Here is a 22,289-nt window from a genome sequence, read left to right on the forward strand (position 1 = left end):
TCTTCGGTGTACAGCTGGATGAACTTCCAGTACATGTGCACTCATGGGACCACAACCCAGAGCAAGATAATTGAATATTTGCGGCATTCCAGAAGGTTCCTCAAAATCACTCCTGATTTTTTCTTCATCTCCCTTGTCCATGACCTTGTAATTCTGTTTTTTTTAATATGTATTGATTTTTTTTTACAGAGAGGAATAGAGAGTTAGAAACATTAATGAGAGAGAAACATTGATCAGCTGCCTCCTGCACACCCCTACTGGGGATGTGCCTGCAACCAAGGTACATGCCCTTGACCAGAATCGAACCTGGGACCCTTCAGTCCGCAGGTCGACGCTCTATCTACTGAGCCAAACCGGTCAGGGCGTAATTCTTATTTATTTGTTTGTTGGTGGTCTTCTCTGCTAAGATGTAGGCTCCTTTGCTCCTCATGTCCTAGGCCCCCTTGTTCGACCCCTCCCTTCCATTCGAGACGCAGGACGGCATGAAGACATAGAAAATCCTCGCTTTTAGAGCCAGGCTCCTTGGGTTCACCTGCTAGCTTGTGCCCTGCCTCGTTAGGTTATTCTTTGTGACCCACTTTCCCCGTATACGTGGGGATGATGAAGATAGAGGGTTTTGGTGAAGATTAAATTTGCTCACACATAGTGCTCAGAATGGTGCCTGGGACTTGGTGGGCGCTCAGAAATGTTAGCCATGGTTAGAACGGGCATGAATTGGCATGAGTTTGCATTGGTAAGCCTATTAGGTAGAGATCCTACGTACCACATTCTACAACTGCCTCCACTTACAGCCTCCAGGAGGAGGGCTTGGAGGTGAATCCGGAAGCTGTGCCCAGGTAACGAAGAATTGGGTAGGGTGACCCGGCTCAGGCCAGCTTCTTAGCCTGTGGGCCTCCGAGGCATTGGAGAAAGATGGTCTGCAGCTGTTTGGACTGCTTCTCCCAGGGCGTCTGGGGCCCCTGTTCTAGTGGGGAGTTTGTGAACAGGAGAAGGGGTCACCTGGTTTCGAGGGGGACCTTTCTCTCCCCAGCGGCTGCCTTGGATGGCTTTCTTTGTGTGGAACTGAGCTCCCGTCATCCAGGGGCAGCCTCTGTGTCTAGGGAACCTTCCTGACAGAGCCTCTTGGGTCAGGCAAGGAAATTGCTTACACACAGGCCCGGAGTGATGATTATGAGCCTGGGTTGCTGGGGTTCTGAGCGCTGAAGTCATCATGGTCAAAATGTGAGGTTTGCAAAGGCTGATGGGATGAAGTCTTATCTCTCAGTCCTAATCATTCCCAAATCCGAGGCGTGGCGATCTGGGCTCAGTGAATACACACTTCATCCTGCAGCCCGTTTTTCTCGTGGTTTGGGAATTCCCTGCTCCAGTCCTACACGACTCCATCCCTGTTGGGTTCTTTGGTTGTGAGCAGCGGACGCCGCTGGTTAACTGGAGAGGAAGGGGAAGAGGAAGGTGGTCAGTAGGCTCATGGGGTCGATGGGAAGGCTGGAGGTCTGGGACTGCTCTGGGGAGTGGCACTGTGTACAGCCTCCTCGGGAGCGACAGGGCAAAGTCCCCAGGGAGAGTGTCATGTGCCTGCACTTTGGCCAGGGAAGGGCTGGTGTCTGGACACCAGAATTGCCCACATCCGGGAAGAGATAATTCCTTAACAGAAGATGAAGTGACTACTCAGGCATCTTGGGAAACTGGCAACAGTATTACTTGGGAAAACTTAGAAATGCTGACAATAATTGGCTCCAAATTCTCACATCCTATTACTACATCTGGTCCATATGACCTTTCAGGTTCTCTGACCAAATTTTAGTTGGGACACCCTCTTCCCCCGGACACGTACTCACTTATGAACTGAGTAATTTCCAAGCCGGTCGTTGTTGCTGCGCCAGCCTTGGCATTTACCGAGCGTTTTGAGTTCTCAGGAGATCAAGCTATCGAGCTTTCAAGATGTCAGGTTGACATTTGTGTCTGAGGGCAGTGATCTGCGGAAGATGCTCAGGCATACATCGGAGTACCGTCTAGATGTCAAGTGTGTTTGCCGTGTGAATGTTTTCCGAGTGCTTATTAGGGGCCAGGTATTTTATGCAGATTACTTCATTTGATTCTCATGATCACGTGATGATATGGGTGTGTTGTTAGTCCCATTTTACAGTTAGGGAAACTGAGACTCAGGGACGAATGAAGTGGCTTAGTGGAGAACTGGGATCAGGTTTTACCTTTGAATTTAAACCTTTGGACTTGGTCATGAGCTTTGTCCCAAGGGTTCCAAGTTGGTGTGTGCAGGGGCCAGTGAGTGTAGCTGGCATCTAGGATTTCTGGAGGCTTTGGTGAATAGCAGAGTGTCTGCACCGAAGGGGGAGGGTGCCTGCAGCTGATCCATCCCTGACCAGCAGGAATGTGACTCACTGGGTGTTGCCACTGGGATATTTTTCTGTAAAAACGCCTGATGGAAATATGGTCCGTGCGGCCCATTTTCTGAAAGACGATGCATGAACCCAACAGAACACATCTCTGGTTCAGGAGTGGCCGAGGGTTGTCAGTTTGCATTCTCTGCGCGAGATTGGTCACCGCGTGCATGAGTCCGAACAAGCCCCTCAAAGGCTGGGGACTTGAAATCTGAAAAATGATGGACCCTGTGAGTTCACGTCTCCATACAAAGGCGTCCCTGTTTGGGCTGCTTGCGTCTTGATCCTGCCATGTGTGCATTTTGCGGTAATGATTGTGGTGTGCGGATGCTAGGCTGCCAAAGCTGAAACTTTTTTTTTTTTTAAATGTCTGTGTAATGTCACCCGCACAAGGGAATGAGCCACTTGGAAACCATGCACAGATGCAGCGGAAGCCCAAGATATTAAAATCTTGAACAGTATCATTCTTGCTGAGCTTTGCCTGGGTATGGGTATGTTTTCTGAGACAGGATGCTGGAGAATATGCAATTATAGCAATTTGCTAACCAGTCCCAGACCTTAATTAGTACAGGAGCCTCGTTCTCACTGTTGTATGTAAATTAAGACTGTTTCACAAAGGGATTGTTTATGAGGATGGAGATGAGCTAGAGACCTTCTGTCGTGTTTTTTTTTTTTTTCAAGGAAACTCTTTAAGAAAATATAACCATAAACACTCTTAAATCACAGTGCAATGCAGAAGTGCTGAGAATTTTTCTTAAAAAAAAAAAAAAGAGCATCGGTATTTTTAACTCTATTTTGGCTCGTCTACATCTCCTACAGCCCAAGAAGTGCCATGCGTGTGCTGTGCAATGGAAAGAATTTATTTGTGCGTTAGATAACTACCAGATTGTTCCTCTCCCAACAAGGTCTGAAATGCCCGGAACTCTGAAGACGGCAGATAATGGCTTTCCAAGTCTCTACCTTCCCTTGGCCAGCAGAGCATCCACTGTGGATGTGTTCTCAGAGCCTGGTCGGCACCATCTGTGCAGCGTAGCTCTGTGGTTCACTTGTGCAGAGCCTGTGCTTGCCTCATTTTTGAAGCCTGACCCACGTGATGTGTTTACTAGAGGCCCGATGCACGAAAATTCGTGCAAGAGTAGGCCTTCCTTCCCCTGGCTGCCAGCACCCGCTTCCTTCCAGCACCCGGGACCTGGGCTGGCTCCCCTCTGGCCCCAGCTTGGTCAGGAAGGATGTTCAGAATGGCGTCTGGAAGACGTCTGGTCTAATAAGCATATTGCCCTTTTATTATTATAGATGTGACTCCTGCTATTCACTAAAACGGACTGTTTTCAACCTTAGTTTGATAAGAAGTGTATCTTTTTTTTCCTCTTCCAGCTGCATTTTGGGGCTTCTTCCCAGTCCCTCCCTATTAGCAGTTGTTGAGGCTTCTCGCAGACCCCATGTTGCCCTTTCTGGGGCAGATGTTCAGTACTCGTCCTCTGGGATCTCACAGTGGTTCTCAACCTTCTGGCCCTTTAAATACAGTTCCTCATGTTGTGACCCAACCATAAAATTATTTTCGTTGCTACTTCATAACTGTAATGTTGCTACTGTTATGAATCGTCATGTAAATATCTGATATGCAGGATGGTCTTAGGCGACCCCTGTGAAAGGGTCGTTCGACCGCCAAAGGGGTCGCGACCCACAGGTTGAGAACCACTGTCATAGAGGCATTGGACACTGCTGACCCTTCTTTTCCTGGGAACCGTCTCTTCCTTTGGCTTTTTCTGCCTCCGTGGTCCTGGTTTTCTTCCTGTTTTCCCTGGCACCTTCCGTTCTCTCCAGCCTGTAGATGTTGGAGTTGCTGAAAGCGTGGTCCTGTCCTCATCTCTCCCAGCATGTTTTTCCCCTGGGGGATCTTGCCCACATCTGTAGCTTTATGACTCACAACTTTTTCTTATTTCCAATTTAGATTTTTCCCAAGTTATGATGCAGAGGGCCAGCTGCCCACCTGCCCTGCCTACCTATTGTTCATGGATGTCTCAAACGCAACATGTCTACTGATTTCACCTCCCAGCTTATCCTCCTGGTCCCCCTAAAACACTTGCTCCTCCGTCACAATGAAATACCCCAGCACTCTGCCACTGGCTGGGTCTGTGGATATGGGACTTATCCCCTATTCTTCTGTCCTTTTGTCTTTCTGTGTCACTTACTTAGAATATTATATCCTAGATGTCACTCTTCTTTGTGCTATCACCAATCTTTTAGCTGGTCTCACCATCTCCATCCATCCCAGCCTCCCAGTCTTTCTGAGAGGACATTTCTTCTGGCTAGTACCTCTTACTTTAAACTCTAAAGTGCTTTTTTCTTGATTTTAGGGTGAAGATCAAAATGCTAAAATCCTCCTGGCTGGTCTCTGCCCACCTTTCCAGCTTCCCCTCTCTATGTTCCCCTTTTCATCTGTTCTAGCCACATGGACCTTCCAGATTCTCAAAAGAGCCATCTCTGGCCATGGGGCCTTTGTGCATGCCTGGGAGATAGGCCTCTCTCTTTTCTTCTAACCTTCCACCCACGTTGATTGTAAGGCTGCAAATGCGGGTGGGTCCTGCCTTTTTTTGCTCATCTTATTTTTCCCTGTGCCTTTTCTACCACCACTGTGCCTGTTCTGGTTGGTGCACAGCAAATACTGATTTTTCATGAATGAGTGAACGACTTGACTTTGTCTACCAGATGGATAGAATCTTTTTCCTGGAGAAGGAAGTATACAAGCCTTTCTAGAGAAGATGGCTTTGTTTTCCAGCATAACCCGTGCCTGGGAATAATTACCGAAGCTCAAATGTTTGCTCTCTCAGAAACGATTGGTGGCCTGTCTTTCTTTTTCCCTGGGGACATGGTACTGTCTGAAATGGCGCCCTTCCCTCTGATCTCTTTCCTTCCCGAGGTATTAATGCCACTTCTGGTAGGCTCTTTCCAAAACACAGTCGGATTATCCTGTTCTCCTGCTTTATGTTTCCAGTGGCTCCTAAAGACCGAGGTCTGGAGTGGAGATGAAGGCCCTGCGGAACCTGCTGCCCCTCCCCTGTGGCCGTGTGTTGGTCCTGTGGTGGCCAGGGCCCTGCTCCTCGCCCAGTCACAGCCTTGCAGCTTCAGACTGCTCTCCCTGAGGACTGCCTTCCCCTCACCTTCTCAGGCCCCCCCTCTTTCTGAGCCTTCATTTATACCTCCTACAGTGGAATCCTTTACCTTCCAGAGTCAAAATCACCCTGGAAAGTCCCTTAAATTGCCCATGAATGTACACTCATCAGCTCTGATCAGATATTCTTATGCATGCTAAAGGTGTGTGAATCTCCAGGCTCGGCTAAAGGAGGAATCAATGTCAAGTCCATATTGCGTTGCTAGGCATCAAATCATTGTGCCCTTGAGGCATTCAGGATGGGTGGAGGTTTCTGCAGTGGCCTGCTCCCTTGCCAGGCTTGCTTCATTGTCTGTTAAATATTGAGCTTCCTCAGCTACACTCTCCAATCAACTAGCCAGGAGCTGTATGTGGCTGCTTAAATTTACATTAATTAAAATAAAAAATTCGTTCCTCAGTCTCACTAGCCATGTTTTAGGTGCTCCGTAGCCATATGTGCCTGGAGGCTGCAGCCTTAGGCAGCACAGAGAACCCTGCCATCATCATGGAAAGCTTTAATTACTTTAATGCATTTATGGATTTGTTGTGAGTGCCGAGCTGGATGCTATAGGTGAAGATACTGAGTTAGCCAGGGACTGGCCTAGCATGGAACACGCTCAGTAAAGGAGTATTGTGTTGGAGTCTGAATTTTGCTTCATCTCTTGAGTCTGCTCTGTTTTGAAAAGTTCTGCAAAGAAAACATGGCTCTAATCTTGTCTTCCCAAGTTGGATTTCTTACCAAGGCCCCGCTTGAACTGCCTTTCTGTCAGGCCCTTTGGCATCTTGGCACTGGCTGGAGGAAAATACCACAGGATATGCTGGTTTGCCCTCTCCCCAGCCTTCAAAACACTTTGTTGTAAAATTAATTTACCTGTGTGTCTCCTCACCTGGACTGATTTGGGGACCAGGTCTCTCCCTTCTTTGACAAACAGGGGTCTGGTGATGTTATAGTAGCTGCTCAATAAATGTTGTTGTTTTTTAAAATCCTCACCCGAGATAGAGTATCGTCTGCAGAGTGAAGGGTCCCAGGTTCGATTTCAGTCAAGGGCACGTGCCCGAGTTGTGGGCTTGATTCCCCAGTGCGGGGCGTGCAGGAGGCAGCCGCTCAATGATTCTCTCTCATCATTGATGTTTCTCTCTCTCTCTCTCCCTTCCTCTCTGAAATCAATAAAATATATCTGTATATATATAATATATATGTATTTATATATGAGAGATTTTTAGGATTAGATTTAATTATCTGGGAGTTAAGAATAATAGAGACCCTGGCAAAGGGGAATTTTGCCAGGATTATTCCATGTGGAAATGGGGGTCTGTGTGGCTGGATCTTCTGATTCCTTTGTTTACTTGTTTAAAAGAAGCTGGAAATCGATCTTCTAGGCCAGTGGTTCTCAACCTTGGCTGCACATTAGAATCACCTGGGAATCTTTTTAAAATCCTGTTACTAATGTTGTGGCCCCACCCCATAACAAAGAAACAGAATTTCCAGAGGATGAGGCCCAGAAATCAGGATTTAAAAAAGATTCCTAGGTGATTCTAATGTGCAGCCAAGGTTGAGAACCACTGCCTTAGATTGTCAAATAAAAAACACACAAAACAAACAAACCCACGGCAACTGTCAATACAACAATAGCTGTCCAGTGTGAATGAATCAAAATGACACCTATTTTTTGGTCAGATTGGCCCAAAATATATTTTTTGGTGTGCTGCAGAATTTTAGTGATTAGTTTATGTGTGCCATGAGGTGAAGAAGGTTGAAAATCATTGTCCTGGACTGAATCCTTCCTGGTGATCGCTTCCCTTGACCACTGGACCATCTCGTCAGCTATCACTAGGGTCCTGTTCTGAGTAAGGCTGACTTTCTTTTTTTAAAAAAAATATATTTTATTGATTTTTTACAGAGAGGAAGGGAGAGAGATAGAGAGTCAGAAACATCGATGAGAGAGAAACATCAATCAGCCGCCTCCTGCACACCCCCACCGGGGATGTGCCCGCAACCCAGATACATGCCCTTGACCGGAATCGAACCTGGGACCCTTCAGTCCGCAGGCCGACGCTCTATCACCTGAGCCAAACCGGTTTCGGCAAAGGCTGACTTTCTATTCCCACATACTAATCTCGACCGTCTTTCCAACCAGGTTGTTACAGAGATAGAGAGTCAGAAACATCGATGAGAGAGAAACATCGATCAGCCGCCTCCTGCGCATCCCCCACCAGGGATGTGCCCGCAACCCAGGTACATGCCCTTGACCGGAATCGAACCTGGGACCCTTGAGTCCGCAGGCCGACGCTCTATCACCTGAGCCAAACGGGTTTCGGCAAAGGCTGACTTTCTATTCCCACATACTAATCTCGACTGTCTTTCCAACTAGGTTGTTACAGTGGGGCCTTGACTTACGAGTGTCCCAACTAACGAGTTTTTTGATTTTTGAGATACGAGCCGTCTCTCTCAGCTGATTTTTTGCTTTGAGTTGCGAGCTAAAATTCGGGTTACGAGCCAGCTTCAGATACCCCATCGCTAGTTGGTGCAGCGAACGTCACAGTGAACGCCACAACATCAGCCCAGCATCACGTGTCTCACTTGTTCACTTTATGATTTGACATACGAGTCATTTGAGTTATGAGCTCCGTCACGGAACAAATTAAACTCGTAAGTCAAGGCCCCACTGTATTTCTTGGGTTGGGGCCAGATACACTAGTTGGTGAGAGTTGTTGACAAATAGGAATCTTTCGAATCTAGACTCATCTCAGGGATTAAGGGAGGCGTTGAAAAGAGGTCTTCAGACTTAAAAGGGTCTGATAAGAAAAGGGGCAAAGAATCAGGACTAAAAAATTTGGTTAAAGTGCCAGCACAGTGGGGGGTCTCCCAGTGTGGAGCATGAGATAGAGTGTTTTCCCCAGAGAAAGTCATTCCTTTTTTAAACACTAAGTGATCTTAAACAATAGCCCTCCCCAGGAAGAATGGAGAGAGCTAGGAAATGGGCGGCCTGAAAACACCTGAGTTTTCTCCCTTTGGTTCTCAGTAATTGTGTTTATTAGCTGCATAGGCCCATCACGTTCACGACATAAATTCTTACTTTATTCCCTACTTTGGGAGAAATGGGCTCTTTTAGGCAAGAAACAAGAAAGGCTGAGTACCTGTGGAAAGGGCATTTCCTGCTCTAGTTTCTTTCGGACCCTGAAATGGCTAGGCTGCCTTTAGAGTAATCTTCCCTGTTGACTTCACAACCCTCCTGCCTTCTGGCTTTGCTGCGAGAAATTCTTAGACCGGGGAAGGAAAACGGGAGTTTCCTGTGAGTCAGGTCTGCTCGGCACACCTCGAAGCTTTGTTAACCTCTCCTGCTTGTAGCTGGTCAGATGTGCATTTGGGGGGCACGTCTGAGCCGGGCCCTGAGCCAGGCCCTGGGCCCCAGCAAGGAGAGAAGAACTGAGATCAAGCGTACATTCTGAAGGCGATGCTATACACAAGTGAACCAGCAGAAAAGAACACAGTTTTCGAACATTTCCAGCTAGAGAAGACTGCAGCGAAGGAACAAAAAAGATGATACAATAAAGTGGGTGGAGGCTGGGTGGCCAGGGGAAGGTTTTTCTGGGGAGGTGACGTTTGAGCCAAAAGCGTTAGTTGCTAACTGGGAAAATGAGGCGTAAGCCATTCTAGATGGAAGGGCTAGCAAGTGCAGATGAGTTTAGCTGTTTGAGGCCATTATGTGTAGGGGTGAGTGAATGGAGAGAAGGGGTGAGCAGGGCCAGATCCCTGGGGGCACTGTCGGTCTTAATAAAAGGTTGGGTGTCTAAGTCTCTTGGAGGGTTTTACGTAGGGGACTGCTTATCTTTTGTTAATCCTCACCTGAGGATATTCCCTCCCCCATTGCTTTTCAGAGAGAGTGGAAGGGTAGGAGGGAAGAGAAGGGGGGGAGAGAGAGAGAGAGAGAGAGAGAGGGAGAGAAACATTGATGTGTGATGCGGGAGAGACACATTAACTGGTTGCCTCCCACAGGCTCCCTGACTGGAGGGTGGGGAGTGAACTGCAACTCAGATATGTGCCCTTGACATTGGAATCGAACCCGTGACCCTTGGGGGGGTGGTGTGAGCCGGTGCTCTAACCATTGGACACACTGGTCAGGGCAGGGACTGCTTATCTGTAGTTTTGAAGAAGGCTGCTACAGAGGGGCAGGGAGCTTGAATCAAGGTGGCAGCTGTGAAGGTTGGACTGAATTTGAACAGGCAGAAGTGATGTTGGGCAGGGAAGGAACACCCCTTGCAGAGCACTCGTCTTGTGCCAGGGACCACGTAGGCATTGCTTTCATCCTAACCCTGCAGGGTTTGGCATTCTCAATGCATTTTGCAGGTGACCGGGATTCTGAGGTCAGCTCCATCCCAGGCGTTCCGAGCCTCTTAAGTAGGGAGGAGAGTGCCTTTGGAGGAGCCCTGGGGGCGAAGTTCAGTCTGGCGCTGGGGCTGTGGGCCACCTGGACCTGTCTGCTTTGATCTGGGTGAAATCCTGAGCCATAAAGGGCTTTAGAACCTGGTTTGGTTGAGCCTGTGCCTGCCTGAGAGGGCTTAACAAGTTTGTGATTCTCATCAGGGAACCTTTTCCAGAAACAGGCTGGAAAGAGCGAGGCTGGTGTAAATCAAGGTGAAGATACAAAAAGATTCGGGGAAAGGGCTTTGAAATTTCTGGGTTACTGTTTTTTCCTCCGCCCTGGCTCCTCCTTCCCCCACAGGGGAATAGTATTGGTAATAACTGGTGGTGCTTTGTGCCAGAGGCTGCTCACTCTGCATGTATTGTCTCATTTAATCCGAACAACCCTTTTAGGAGTATTCTAACACTCACAGCTGAATTGACTGAGGCATTGAGAAGCTGAGTAACTTGCTAAAGTTCACACGGCTGGCAGGTGGTGGGGCTTGGGTTCCAACCTCGTGGTGAGGCTCCAGAGCCCACACACTGAACAGCGACCAGCACCAAGCATGCCTTAGTGATGGAGGGTTACAAGGTGGCTCACAACCCCAGGGAAGCGTGCTGCTTTGACCTGCGGCATGCCAGCTTTGCCTGTCTGAGTCTCACCTATCAAATGCATCCAAAAGGGCCATTCCTACCTCATGGATTTTTGGGAGGATTCCTAAAGTAGTGTTTTAGGAAAGAAACAATATCTGTGAATCCCATGAGCCCAGTTTGAGAAGGAAATAGAAAATATTTTCCTGGCTATCCCTTCTCCCCCAGTATGTATTCACCAATTCTTAATAATTCTCCTGCTCTGCTTGTTGTCCATGTGTCATCAGTGCCTTATATTCTATATGCCTATATTCATCCTCTATTTATTAGCCACTTCATCATGGGTTTGTTTTCCCCTTGGCCTCAGTTTTCTCATCAATAAAATGGGGGTACTTAGTCCTGGCCTGGTGAGGAGTAAGTAAATTGATCATTGTATTTAGAACAGTGCCTCACAGGTAAGTGGTCAACAAAAGGTACCTATTATTACCATTATTTGTTTCTGGCTGCCTCCCACAGGGGCAGGGACCTTCCAGACAGTTCCCAAGGTAGCCCAGATGTCTGTTAGTTGCTCAGTGACTGACTGGTCCCATTGTTTTCTTCTCTTTGAAATCTGAAGTCAGGCTGCCAGGTGAAACACTGGGCATCATTTTCCTACTTAATAGATACAGATACCTCCGTGGGTGGTGTGTTTACACAAGGTTAGACCTGCCTGGCAGCTCACTGGAAGTTTCTTTACACCAAGGTTTCTCAGCCTGGGATCTTTGACAATTTGGGCCTGATCATTCCTTGCTATGGGGCTGTTCTGCGCACTGTAGGGTATTTAGCAGCAGCCCTGACCTCTCTACCCACTAGATGCGAGCTGCAACCCCCTCTATTTGCCTTGTTGTGACAACCAAAAATGTCTTCAGACATTGCCAAAGGTCTCCTGGGGAACCTGGTTGAGAACCACTGCTTTAAACACCTGAGCCCTTTAAAAGTGGCACCTGGTTGATGTCTGGGGTGGGGAGGGGGAGCATGTTCTGAGCTCCATCTGTGTGTCAGGTGCCGGGATGCAGATATGGGTCCCTGGCTGGGGCAGTGCCTGGTACAATAGCGAGAGTTACATAAACATTAACTGTTACCATCTATTTGCCCCACAGCCATTAAAAACGATCTTACATCGCTCAGTATGTGAATGTGATCAGAAAGGATGAAAAAAGCCCAGTGTTTCCTGTTTGCTGAGGGGTTTCTGCAGGCCTTTGCAGGCCCAGAGCCCAGGCCGCCTTTGCTCAGTTGGGTTTTGTTCTGTGCACTACATAAAGACGGGGTTCCCTTTTTGTTCCATTTTATGGCTGCATCACGAGTGTTTGCATCTCAGTCCCTGATGGATGACACTGAAATTGCTTCCCATCTTCGGCTTCCACAAGGCGTGCTGCAGTGGCTATGCGGACCATCCTCTGGGCATTTCTGGGTCTGTGGGCCCCAGGACACATTCTTAGAGCGCCCCCCCCCCCGCCCCCACACTGATATTGGGTGAGGATAGGCATCTTTTTGACCAGTGTAATGTGGCTGGGATTGTGGGCCTGAAATCTTTGCTTCTCCAAAGGAACATGACGAGGTGCCTGTAGAGGGCCTGTCCCTTCTTCCCTGGTGTCGTAGAGCATGTTCTTGTCCTCATTACTAAGGTGGCTTTAGGCCAGACCCCCACCCAGGACATGTGGGGAACGATGCCTGGTTATTAGCGACATCTCTTTCTTCATCTGCCCCTTCCTGAAGCCTCTGCATTTCCCTGTTTTGCTCGCAGCCCACTTCTCGGCTTCAGCTGCTGCCAGCCCAGTTTGTTTTTTGTTTCTGAATTGGCCCTGTGATGCTGCAATTCCCCGTTGCAATTTGAAAGCCACCGACCGGCACCTGAGCTTTCTAGAACCTGATCCGGGCTGGAGGGCGGGGCCCACCAAGTCTCTGCAGCCTGAATAAATAATGCAGAACCAGCTCCTCCTGCCAAAACTTCCTCAGCCAGCTGTGATGCAAAGGCCAAAGGCAACCGGTTATTCCACATTTTCTTTGTGGTGGTTTGGCTGTTTGAAGGGCCCTTGTATGTACACCCGAGGGACGCAGCCTTTGGGGCCTGGGCCTGCGGAGGACGTGGGTGGGGTGCAGCGGCTTCTTGTAGGGAGTTGAGTCCTGCCTCCCTGCTCTTTGCAAATTTTGAAAAAGCTTGGCATTCGCCAGTCAGGAAATTCCTGTTGAGCTGTTGTCGTTTTTTCCAGAAGGCCTGGTCCCAGCTGAGGGGGAGAGAGGGCTCTGGTGGTTGCAATTGCCTCTCGTTGTTGAGGGCTAAACAGTGAATTCATTTGTAAATCAGCCTCTTTTCCCCTAGAGTGAAGCAATTTCTGTCCTGCCAGGAGGGTTTGCTAGTTCACCTTTTACATATGAGCGTGCCCTTTAATCACCATTTCTTCATTATTGAGAGAGAGAAAGAGAGAGAGAGAAGAGTGAGAGAGAAACAGACAGGGAGAGACAGACAAGAGACAGAGACCCTGCCACTGTATAAATAGTGGGAAGATGGTTTTCTCATTTCTAGGAGGGTACATCGAACTAAAGACAATGAAACAATAAACAATTATTAAAAAACTAAAAAACACCTTCACAAACCACCACACTCTCCCCTGCTATACAAATGTAAGTTGTGTTTATTACACCCGGGAAGTAAATAGCTCTTCGGTGCAGGGTCGGAGACGGTCCGTGTTCAGCTTAGTGGAGCTGCTGTCTGTCCAGGGTGATAAATGAGAGCGGAAAGCCCGGGACGCGGAGGCACGCCGCCCTGCCCCTACATGCCTGCGTGCGGAGAGGTGAGGGTGTCCTTGCCCCGTTGGGAGACCCGTGCGTACGAGGCCAGGGCTGGCCTGGTAAGTGGTGACTCTTAGCCTGTCCTCACTGCTTCTTCCTCCTCCCCCTGGGAGAGGCCGCTGAGGATCCGGAAGCAGGAATGTCTGCGGTGTGTGAGCTTCTGTTCGCTTTAAAAGAGAGGCTAGACCCTCTGAGCAGCAGAGCTTTCTCAATGGCAGGTAAGCACCCCTCTTCCCAGGGTTACCTGCCCTTCGCTTGCCTTGCCTCCCAGGTACCCGGGATTCCTGGTACATTGACATTTACCCACGTTGAGAATGACCCTTTCCTGCCAAGGCCTCATTTCTTTCCAGCCCCCCTTTTCCTGATCTGGACGAGAAGTTCACACTCACGTGTGGCCGGAGGACCCTTTAGGAGCCCGGCTTAGGCCAGAGAGCAGCTCTCTGAAGGTGGCCGTGGCCTTGTCTCCAAGGGTCTGCGGAGCAAACGATTTGGTCGAGTTATTTTCGCTCGTATTCTTCCTGACTCGGGCATTCTCTACCTTAAGAGAAAAACACGCCCCTCCCCCACCCCTTGCTTCTGATTTCTCATTTCTGTTCTGGGCCTGGAGGAAGTTCAGGGCTTTTGTTTCATGATGATGTAATTACTGGCTGGAGAGGGCCCGAAGATTCCTGGGGAGGGAGGCCTGTCTGGGTACCTGCTCTGTGTCTTTGGGAAAGGCTTTGAAATGATTAACTAGGCTCTGCTTTGCTGCTTCGGAGAACAGCGTGTGGTCATGTTTGAAGTAGGCTCTGGTGAGGGCTGGCCCTTGCTTGGTGCCGAGCCAGAGCTGGCCTGTGCCTCTGACCCTGCCTTCGCAGTTTCTGCAGGACACCTGGACTTTTCACATCAACCACAAGGTCCTGGGCTGGTTCCGGTCTCCACTTCGTAGCTTGGCGTGTCTATACCTTTGAACCTGGGGCATCAATTCCACAGAAACCAAACTCTGTTTTTGGGGGAGGGGTGGTAGAAGAGGAGGAAGAAGATGTGGAGGAATGATGGTTGATTTAAAAAAAAAATAGCTACCTTGTACTGAGTGCGTACTCTTGGCCAGGTGTTATACTAAGAGCTTCACATGAATTAACTCATTTAGTTCTTTAATACTCCACTAGGTACTGTGATGTCCATCTTACCGAAGGAGGAAGCAAAGAGGCTAAGTCCTTTTCTTAAGGCCACACTGTGGGCAGCAGCAGAACTAGGCTCCCGGCCACTGCGGCGCCCTGTCAGCACCACCCAGATCAGGCCTGTCAGAACATGTGTCCCCTTGACTTCCGTGTAGGGTGACCGACTCATCCTGGCTTGCCTGAATCTGTCCATCTCTGGCCAAACAACGGTTGGTCACCATGCTTCTGTGTCCCATGATGCCTGTTGACCAGTTTCTCTTTTCGTTCAGGCCCTAGTAGGCCTTGCTGTCGACATCATTATGGGAATTTAACACCCACAAAAACACACCACAGGCTGGTCCTTGTGGGGAAGCACCCAGCCTTTCAGCTGTGGCCCTTTCTCTCTCTGGAGGACACAGTTCTCTGTAATGATGTGTCATTTCCTAGGCTTTGGGGAATGGCGAGCGCCGTGACTCAGGCTCCGGATGTGGGTGGGGGTGGGGCGCAGGGTGTCTGGGAGGCCTGGATGGAGATGGGAAAGGAGTGTCAGGGGAGGGCAGATGGCAGTGGAGATCCCCCAGCCTATGTTGTGGCCCAGGCCAGGTTCTGGTGCCACCACTGGGAGGTTGGGAGGTGAATGTGCTTCCTGGGGACTGCCGTTGAGAGACTGGTGCGCACCATCGACGAGTGACAAACACGATTTTCCATCTTTCTCCCAGTTAGTTCCTGGAGCTCCTTATGGAACTTCCCTCCGCCTCCCTCCTCCCCATTCCACCATCTGCAGCGGAGAAAGAAAAAGGCAAAATGAGAGTGTGCTCGGAAAACGTAGACCCTGTATTAGGAAGTCGTCTTGCTGCAGAGCTGAGACAAGGCTCTCTCTGGCATGAGGCCATGCGTGGGCCTCGCGGGTCATGCTGCCTGGGTCCACATCCCAGCCCCGCCACTTGTGTGATCTTGGGGGCGATGGCTTAGAGGGAAGGACACGAAAGGCGTTTTGAACGCTGCCTCTGGTACATTGTAGGTAATAAAAGCAAGTCTTAGCTGTTAATGCTGTGGCTCAGGAAAGCGAAGAGGCCGGGTATCCTGAGGTAAGGGGCATCTAGGAAGTGCTGAGCGGATTATTTCTGGCGGTGCACGAGACGCCGGTTCGGGAACCGTCTAATTACATGCTCGGTTCCTAATACCCGTAGACCTTCCCATGTTATGAAGATTTCAGTGAAATGTCACAAGGAGGGGAAAATGCTGCCGCTTCCTGCTCAGTGCCAAGCTGTTTCCCTGAGTCACTGCTCTGTGCTTTTCCTCCAGGCAGCTTTCCTCCCTCGCCCACATTAACTCCTTCGGAGCCAGGCTTCTTTTGGGGAGGCGGAGGGGTGGGGGTGGGGGTGGGAAGCAGCGGGTGGGCCAGGCCTGTGGAATCACAAGGCCCTGCTACCTCACCGAAAGGTCTCTCAGATCAAGGGTGAACCATTTCCCTGGGGACTCAGTCTACAGAGGCTGTCTGTCATCGTTCCAAGTTTAGAGATGAGATGCGTTTAGCAATACATCCCCATCAGAATTAAATCATTAAAGAGAAGGAAAAAAAAAATACTTGACTCAGCTTTCTGGAAAAGGTCCTAAGGCAGCTTTGTTGCCATGACGACAGCAAGGTCTGCAGCACCACCAGAGGCTGCCCCCCTGGAGCGGGCAGGTGTTTATGTCAGAGTGCTGACCCGCTGTCTCATACCTCTGAAGGCCACCATGGCCCAATTTTTCTCCCTAAGAGCCTTCGTTGAAAGCTGTTGCTGTTGATAGATGTGCCTGTTGTTTGGAACCTATTACATGTCTACCCTTTGGATGCAGCCGCTGAAGTCTCATTAACTCTGGAGGGAGTCCGTGTGTTCGTAGCCAGAATTGAGGTCTTGATGGTTGGCTGAGACTAGAAGGTTGGGATCCTTTGAGGTGTGGGCAGTCTTGGGTCAGACCCCTCCACTTGCCAAACAGGTCCCTGGTTTCCCCTTCTGCTTCCTGATGGGCTGCTTAGCTGTAAATTGCTTATGAGTGTATGACTCTCTAGAGAGGATCCTCCCTTTCCCATGGAATTAAAGAATTTGGAAGGTCAGAAGGACTTTAAGATCCTCTAGCCCTGTACTCTTTTTTTAAAAATATATTTTATTGATTTTTTTTACAGAGAGGAAAGGAGAAGGATAGAGAGTTAGAAACATCGATGAGAGAGAAACATGGATCAGCTGCCTCCTGCACCCCTCCTACGGGGGATGTGCCCGCAACCAAGGTACATGCCCTTGCCCGGAATCGAACCTGGGACCCTTGAGTCCCCAGGCCGCCGCTCTATCCACTGAGCCAACCCGGTTAGGGCTAGCCCTGTACTTTTATTTATTTATTTATTTAGACCGGCGGGGGGGGGGGGGGGGATGACGACAAAGACACAGAGACACATTGATATGTTGTTCACTTATTTATGCATTCGTAGCTTCCCTCAGGGAGCCCCGACCAGGAGTTGAACCCAGGCCCTTCTGGCTGATGCTCTAACCACTGGGAACACTGGCCAGGTCCTAGCCTTGTACTTTTTAATCTTTGCTGCTGATGACACCTTGGAGAAGGTGAAGTAGGCATGGCCCTTCCTCCCAGGAAATTGCATCCAGATATAGAACTGTGTGTGACACATGGATCATGGGTCCCTGGAGCACATGCATGGGCTCCAGGTAAGAAGTTCTGGTCTGACTACTTTCTCTCCTCTCCTCCCATTTTACAAGTGTGGCCTGGGGTTATCTCCTGTTTAGCTGCCTTTATTTTCTCACCATGCCTCCTCGCATGACTTCTATTTCCTTAGTCCTGAACCAGCCCCACAGGCAGCCAGCTGTGGGTGGTAAGGAGAGGCTTATCAGAATTTTCTAGGCTTGAGAACTCAGAGTCCATCCCCCAAACACACACTCAAGAGCATCTCCAACCAGCATGCATCTGAATCCTCCAGGGGGCTTGTGAAACCACAGATGGTCGGGCCCTGTCCTAGGGTTTCTGATTCTGTAGCTCTGGCGTGGGGTCTGAGAACGTGCGTTTCTAGTGAATGCTCAAGTACAAACCACTGCTGCTAGTCTGGGACTTCGTCCTGGGAACCATCGTTCCTGGGATCTCAGTCGCAGGTGGGGAACTGCCCAAGGAGGAGTCTCGTTAACTCTGGAGGGAGTCAGTGCTCTTTCTGGCTCTTTCTGGCTTCAAAGGTTGGCTACGTTGGGCGGGGCTGCCCCATGTTCCAGCTCAGCAGTAGCACTCCTGGGAGTGTTGGGGCCTATTGTGGGGGCACTTTTTGTTGTCAGTTTGGGAGTCCTGATGTCTTTGAGTGGGAGGATGCCGAGGTGGTTCTTGGGATGAGAAAGTGCTGTCCCTTCCAAGATTCAGTAGTGCGTGTTCCACTGAGAAACATCAAAAGACACTAATTTCTCCCCAACATGCCCTGGTTTTCTCATTGGTGTGTCTTTCCTCATGTACTTTCTTCCTTTAAAATTTACCCACAAACGGAGCAACATCTTTGTCCACTTGCTTTTGGTTTTTGCCTGGCCAGCATGCCATTTCTTCTGGAACACATCTCCTGTGAGTTCCCAAAACACCTTTCTTAAAAACCCACAGTCTGACACCTGAGCAAAGATACTGGGTTTATCAGGTCTACGTAGAAGAAATTCCAAACACCTACCTTCCGTTGATCAGCCCCAACTTTGTCCATATGGTGATGTTTTTTATTCTGAGTCAGGCCTCTGTCATCTGCTCATTACTGGTTTTGGTTTGCACCTGCTGCCTTTTTTTTTTTTTTTTAAATATATCTTTATTGATTTCACAGAGGAAGGGAGGAGAGAGAGAGAGATAGAAACATCAATGATGAGAGTGAATCATTGACTGGCTGTCTCATGCACGTCTCCTATCAAACCTGGGGCCCTTCAGTCCGCAGGCCGACACTCTATCCACTGAGCCAAACCAGCTAGGGCTGTTTTTTTTTTTTTTTTTTAATGTGAAATTGAACCTCCTAAATATTTCATTATTTTATTTTGATAGAGTTGTCCAGGCACATGGTAAGTACCGTACACAGGGGTTACAGAATGCAAAACAGTCCCGTTTCCACACCCAAGCAGGTTCTTCTCGCCCGAGGCAGCCACCAGTCCCCATTTAGAACTCTATTGTACTTTCGTGTTCATCCAGGAATATTCTAGGCTTATGCCAACGGAGATACATATATTACTTTGGGGTGGGGGCATGTGTGTGGGTCTGATAATGGTGCTAGACAGGTGTGGCTTTTTAAAACCTGATGCAGAAGCTTGGAGATCGTCAAGCACCAGTCCATGCGGGGGTGCCTCACTCCTCTCCGTGCCGCAGAACAGCCCGCCGTGTGGCTGGAGAGGATTATGAGGCCAGTCCGCTATTCGTGGGCCTGAAGTCGGTTCCAGTCTTAGAGACAGCTTACAGCGCCGTGGTGGAGCCTCTTGTGTGGGCCTCGTTCCTCTGTGCCTGTGTGTGTAGACTGTGTTTCTAGGAGGGACTGTTGGGTCAAAGACTGTGTGTGAGAAGGTGAGAGTGTGATGGTGGCGTGGCGGGGGGGGGGGGGGGGGGCCCTGCGGGCAGGGGAAGCTTATCCGGGGAATGTGCCAATCCCAGGCTGCACCTCTCCCGTGAGTTTCCTCACTAACTGGCTCTTGGGTGCCTCTGGGCCAACCCTTGGGGCTCTCCAGGCCTCCATTTTGATGTCGGTGGGATGAACCCCTGACTCCGGGGTCTGTTCTCCCTCAAGGTTAGCATTGACTTTCCTCTCAGGGCTGTGTCTCAGCAGAGACCCTGGACATTGGATCAGGATTTCCCCGAAGCCTGTCTGGTGAGACTGGAGAGTTCCAAAGCAGGGACTGGATTTTGTCACAGCAGTTCACTGTCTCGCTTTGCGAGCCTGCCGCAAGCTGCTCCGCCTTTCCGACCAAAAAACCATTGGGAGGCCTTGCATGTGGCCCTTTGGACCCTGTTAGTCTGTCCCCGGCGACTCCTGTCCAGACACGGAGGCTGGTGACACAGGGTGCAGCCTGCGTGCTGGGACGCGCCTGGGGGTTACAATTGGAGGAGGAACGTCCTTGGGCTGTCTTTGGGGATAACCATTTTTCTGGACCCCCCATCCCGTCCCATCCCATCACCTGTACTCTTCGCATAGCTCTTTCCTCTTCCGCTGCCTGTAGCTTTCATTTCTCAGCACGTGAGGTGCGCCAGGCCGCGCCATTGTATCATCCCTAAGCTAACAAGTCACCTGTCGGGCATGGAACGGATTCACAGTCTTGCAGGTGAAGATTGGATGGTGGAGGAAGTATATCTGTTTAAATGAGATTCTGGGAGAATTAAAATGGAAAAGAATGGATTGACAAAGGTGAGGTTAGCATTGCACGGATGAGACTCAGTGAGAAGGTAACTTGTGCTGGCCTCTTTGGAGGGGAGTTGCAGACATCCCCAGTGGTGGCTGAGCCATGAGGACTTTCTGGTGGGTGGGTTATATATATATTTTTTTGCACAGTTACACATGGTTTGCCTGATAAACATGAGTAAATGTTGTCTTCCATAAAGAAGTATGTTTGCCTTTGCTTTCTTAAATGTGTGGCCTTCCTGGTCTATCTTTCATGGTTTCCTGCTCTTGCCATCAGGAACGGATGTGGAGACAAATATTTCTTTGGGCTAAAGGACGATACCGGTGCCTGTGTGAGGACTCGTGCGTGGTAGCTGGGCCAGCGCCTCGTCATCAGAGATCAGTAGGGAAGGGGGGATTGTGGCAAAACGGAGGACACATTTTCATGGAAAAATGGCTAGCTGGCATCAGATCTATATCTGTTGCCAGAAGGCCATGGAAGGAAGGTCCTGATCTGTTTCTTTTTAAGAGAAGCCAAAAATCTAGGTGATTTTGTAAAGTCTCCCAGTTTTTATATTCTGGTAGTGAGTTAACTTTGTTACAAAGATGTTATGCAGGCCACAGAAAGACCACCTGACCTCTGAGATGGGTAACAGAAAGGGGGTGGGGGGTGTATTCTAAGGAGGAGGAACACCGAAACGAAATGGGTTGTGTCCTCCCCGCCCCCTCCCCGAGGAGGCCGAGGCCTCCCTGACTGCTGTAAAATGTGTGGTCCTGTGTGTCTCTTTCAGATCCTGGCTCCGCCGACAGAACAGCCCCGAAAAGAAAGTTCCCCAGCCCTCCGCATTCTTCCAATGGCCACTCGCCACAGGACACATCCACAAGCCCCATTAAAAAGAAAAAGAAACCCGGCTTACTGAACAGTAACAATAAGGAGCAGGTAAAGGGCCACCGCGAACGGTGTCCGCACGGTGGGACAAAGGCTGGAGTGAGAAGACGGCAGCTCTGGGGGGGGGAGGGGGCGGGTTGGGGGGGGTTTAAGAGCCGGTGTTCTTGGCATTTAGCAACCTGCCTGACGCTGGCTGTCATTGACGTAGAGCAGAACAGGGCAGCTCAGAAAGGGCCTGTGTTGAAATTTGTGGCAGGTTTTCAGATCTGTTCTGGGGACAGGGCAGGGGCTTTTTCTTGGGTTTCTGTTTCGTCCTTTAGGAAGGTTCCCCCATGTGGCTGGAGAGTATTTTCCTCCTGGGCCACGCCAGCAGGATGGCTCTCACCTCCGCCTGGAGGTGTTTGTGTGGCTGAGACATGCTCCCTCCTGGTCTCAGTTTTCTCATCTGTAAAATAATGGGTTTAGGTCTGTGGTGAGAGACAGCTGCCCACCCCACCCATTGCTCACGGTAGACCGGTAATTACTCACCATTCCTTCTCACTGTGCAGAGACCTGGACTGCAGACCCCACCCTCCCTGGGCAGCCAGGGCTAGTCAACTAAACATGCACATCTGTTCGCCATCTTGGATCATACTAAGGAAACCTAGCTTTAACATTACCTGATGCAGGCTAGATATATTTTCGATTAAAAAAAAAGAGAGAGAGAGATGCTTTAGTGGACCAGGAGGCCAAATCTCCTGACACTGGAGGAGGCAGGGTGACCCGTGGTACCACTTAAGTAAGGATGTATTCATGCATTTCCTGCGTTAGGGAGCGCCGGAGTGGGCTCTGGGGATTTGAGGTTGAAGGAAACAAGATTATTGCTTTCACGGGAAGAGACCTAGCAGCGGCTAAATGCCCAGAACTGTGAGAGGGTACGTTTCTGCACAGGAATCTATTTTCATTCTCAAATTATATAGCGAAATGCCAGCTCTGCTTTTTGCTCCGTGGCTGTGGGCAAGTTAACCTCTTTGTGCCTCGTTTTCCCATCTACTGAAATGGGGATAATGACGCTGCTACTATTGATTTCCTAAGGTTGTTAAGATGAATTGAGCCAAGTGACATAAATAATTAATAATAATAATAAAAATTAAGCCAGGCCCTACACTCAATAGAATAAACACACAAACTACAACAGCAGCTCTAGCGATGTCCCAGGCCTGTGCTGTTCGGTATGACAGTCACAAGCCACGGGGGGCCCTTGAGCAGCTGCAGATGGCAAATGTAACCGAGGAACTGAGTTTCTAGTTTAAATGTCAGTGGCTCTCTGGCTTGCAGCTACTGTGTTGGACTGCACAGGGCTAATTGTACTAGGAGGCGAAACTGGAGGGTCTGAAATAAATTCTGGGGGATCGCAGTGTGAAAGACATATGTAATAGTGTTGGTAATAATAAAAGCAGTGCTTACACTGTGCTATCACATGACATTATAGTTTCAGATCCTCCCCGCCCCCCATTTTCCGGTGTCAGTGTTAATGTTTATAATAGCCCT

General features: G+C 49.5%; 1 protein-coding gene across 10 annotated transcripts in view; it reads left to right on the forward strand.

Annotated features, from left to right (window-relative positions):
* Window positions 1-22,289, forward strand: part of ZMYND8 (zinc finger MYND-type containing 8) — a 111,638-nt gene that overhangs the window by 13,681 nt on the left and 75,668 nt on the right. For all 10 annotated transcript variants that reach the window (XM_023756170.1, XM_023756169.1, XM_023756172.1 and 7 more), the window contains one exon: window positions 20,662-20,810. In XM_023756170.1, coding sequence (XP_023611938.1) covers window positions 20,662-20,810 — 149 coding nt within the window. The remainder of the gene's footprint in view (window positions 1-20,661; window positions 20,811-22,289) is intronic.

This window comes from Myotis lucifugus, unplaced genomic scaffold (assembly GCF_000147115.1).
Source record: "Myotis lucifugus unplaced genomic scaffold, Myoluc2.0 scaffold_90, whole genome shotgun sequence".
NCBI lineage: Eukaryota > Metazoa > Chordata > Mammalia > Chiroptera > Vespertilionidae > Myotis > Myotis lucifugus.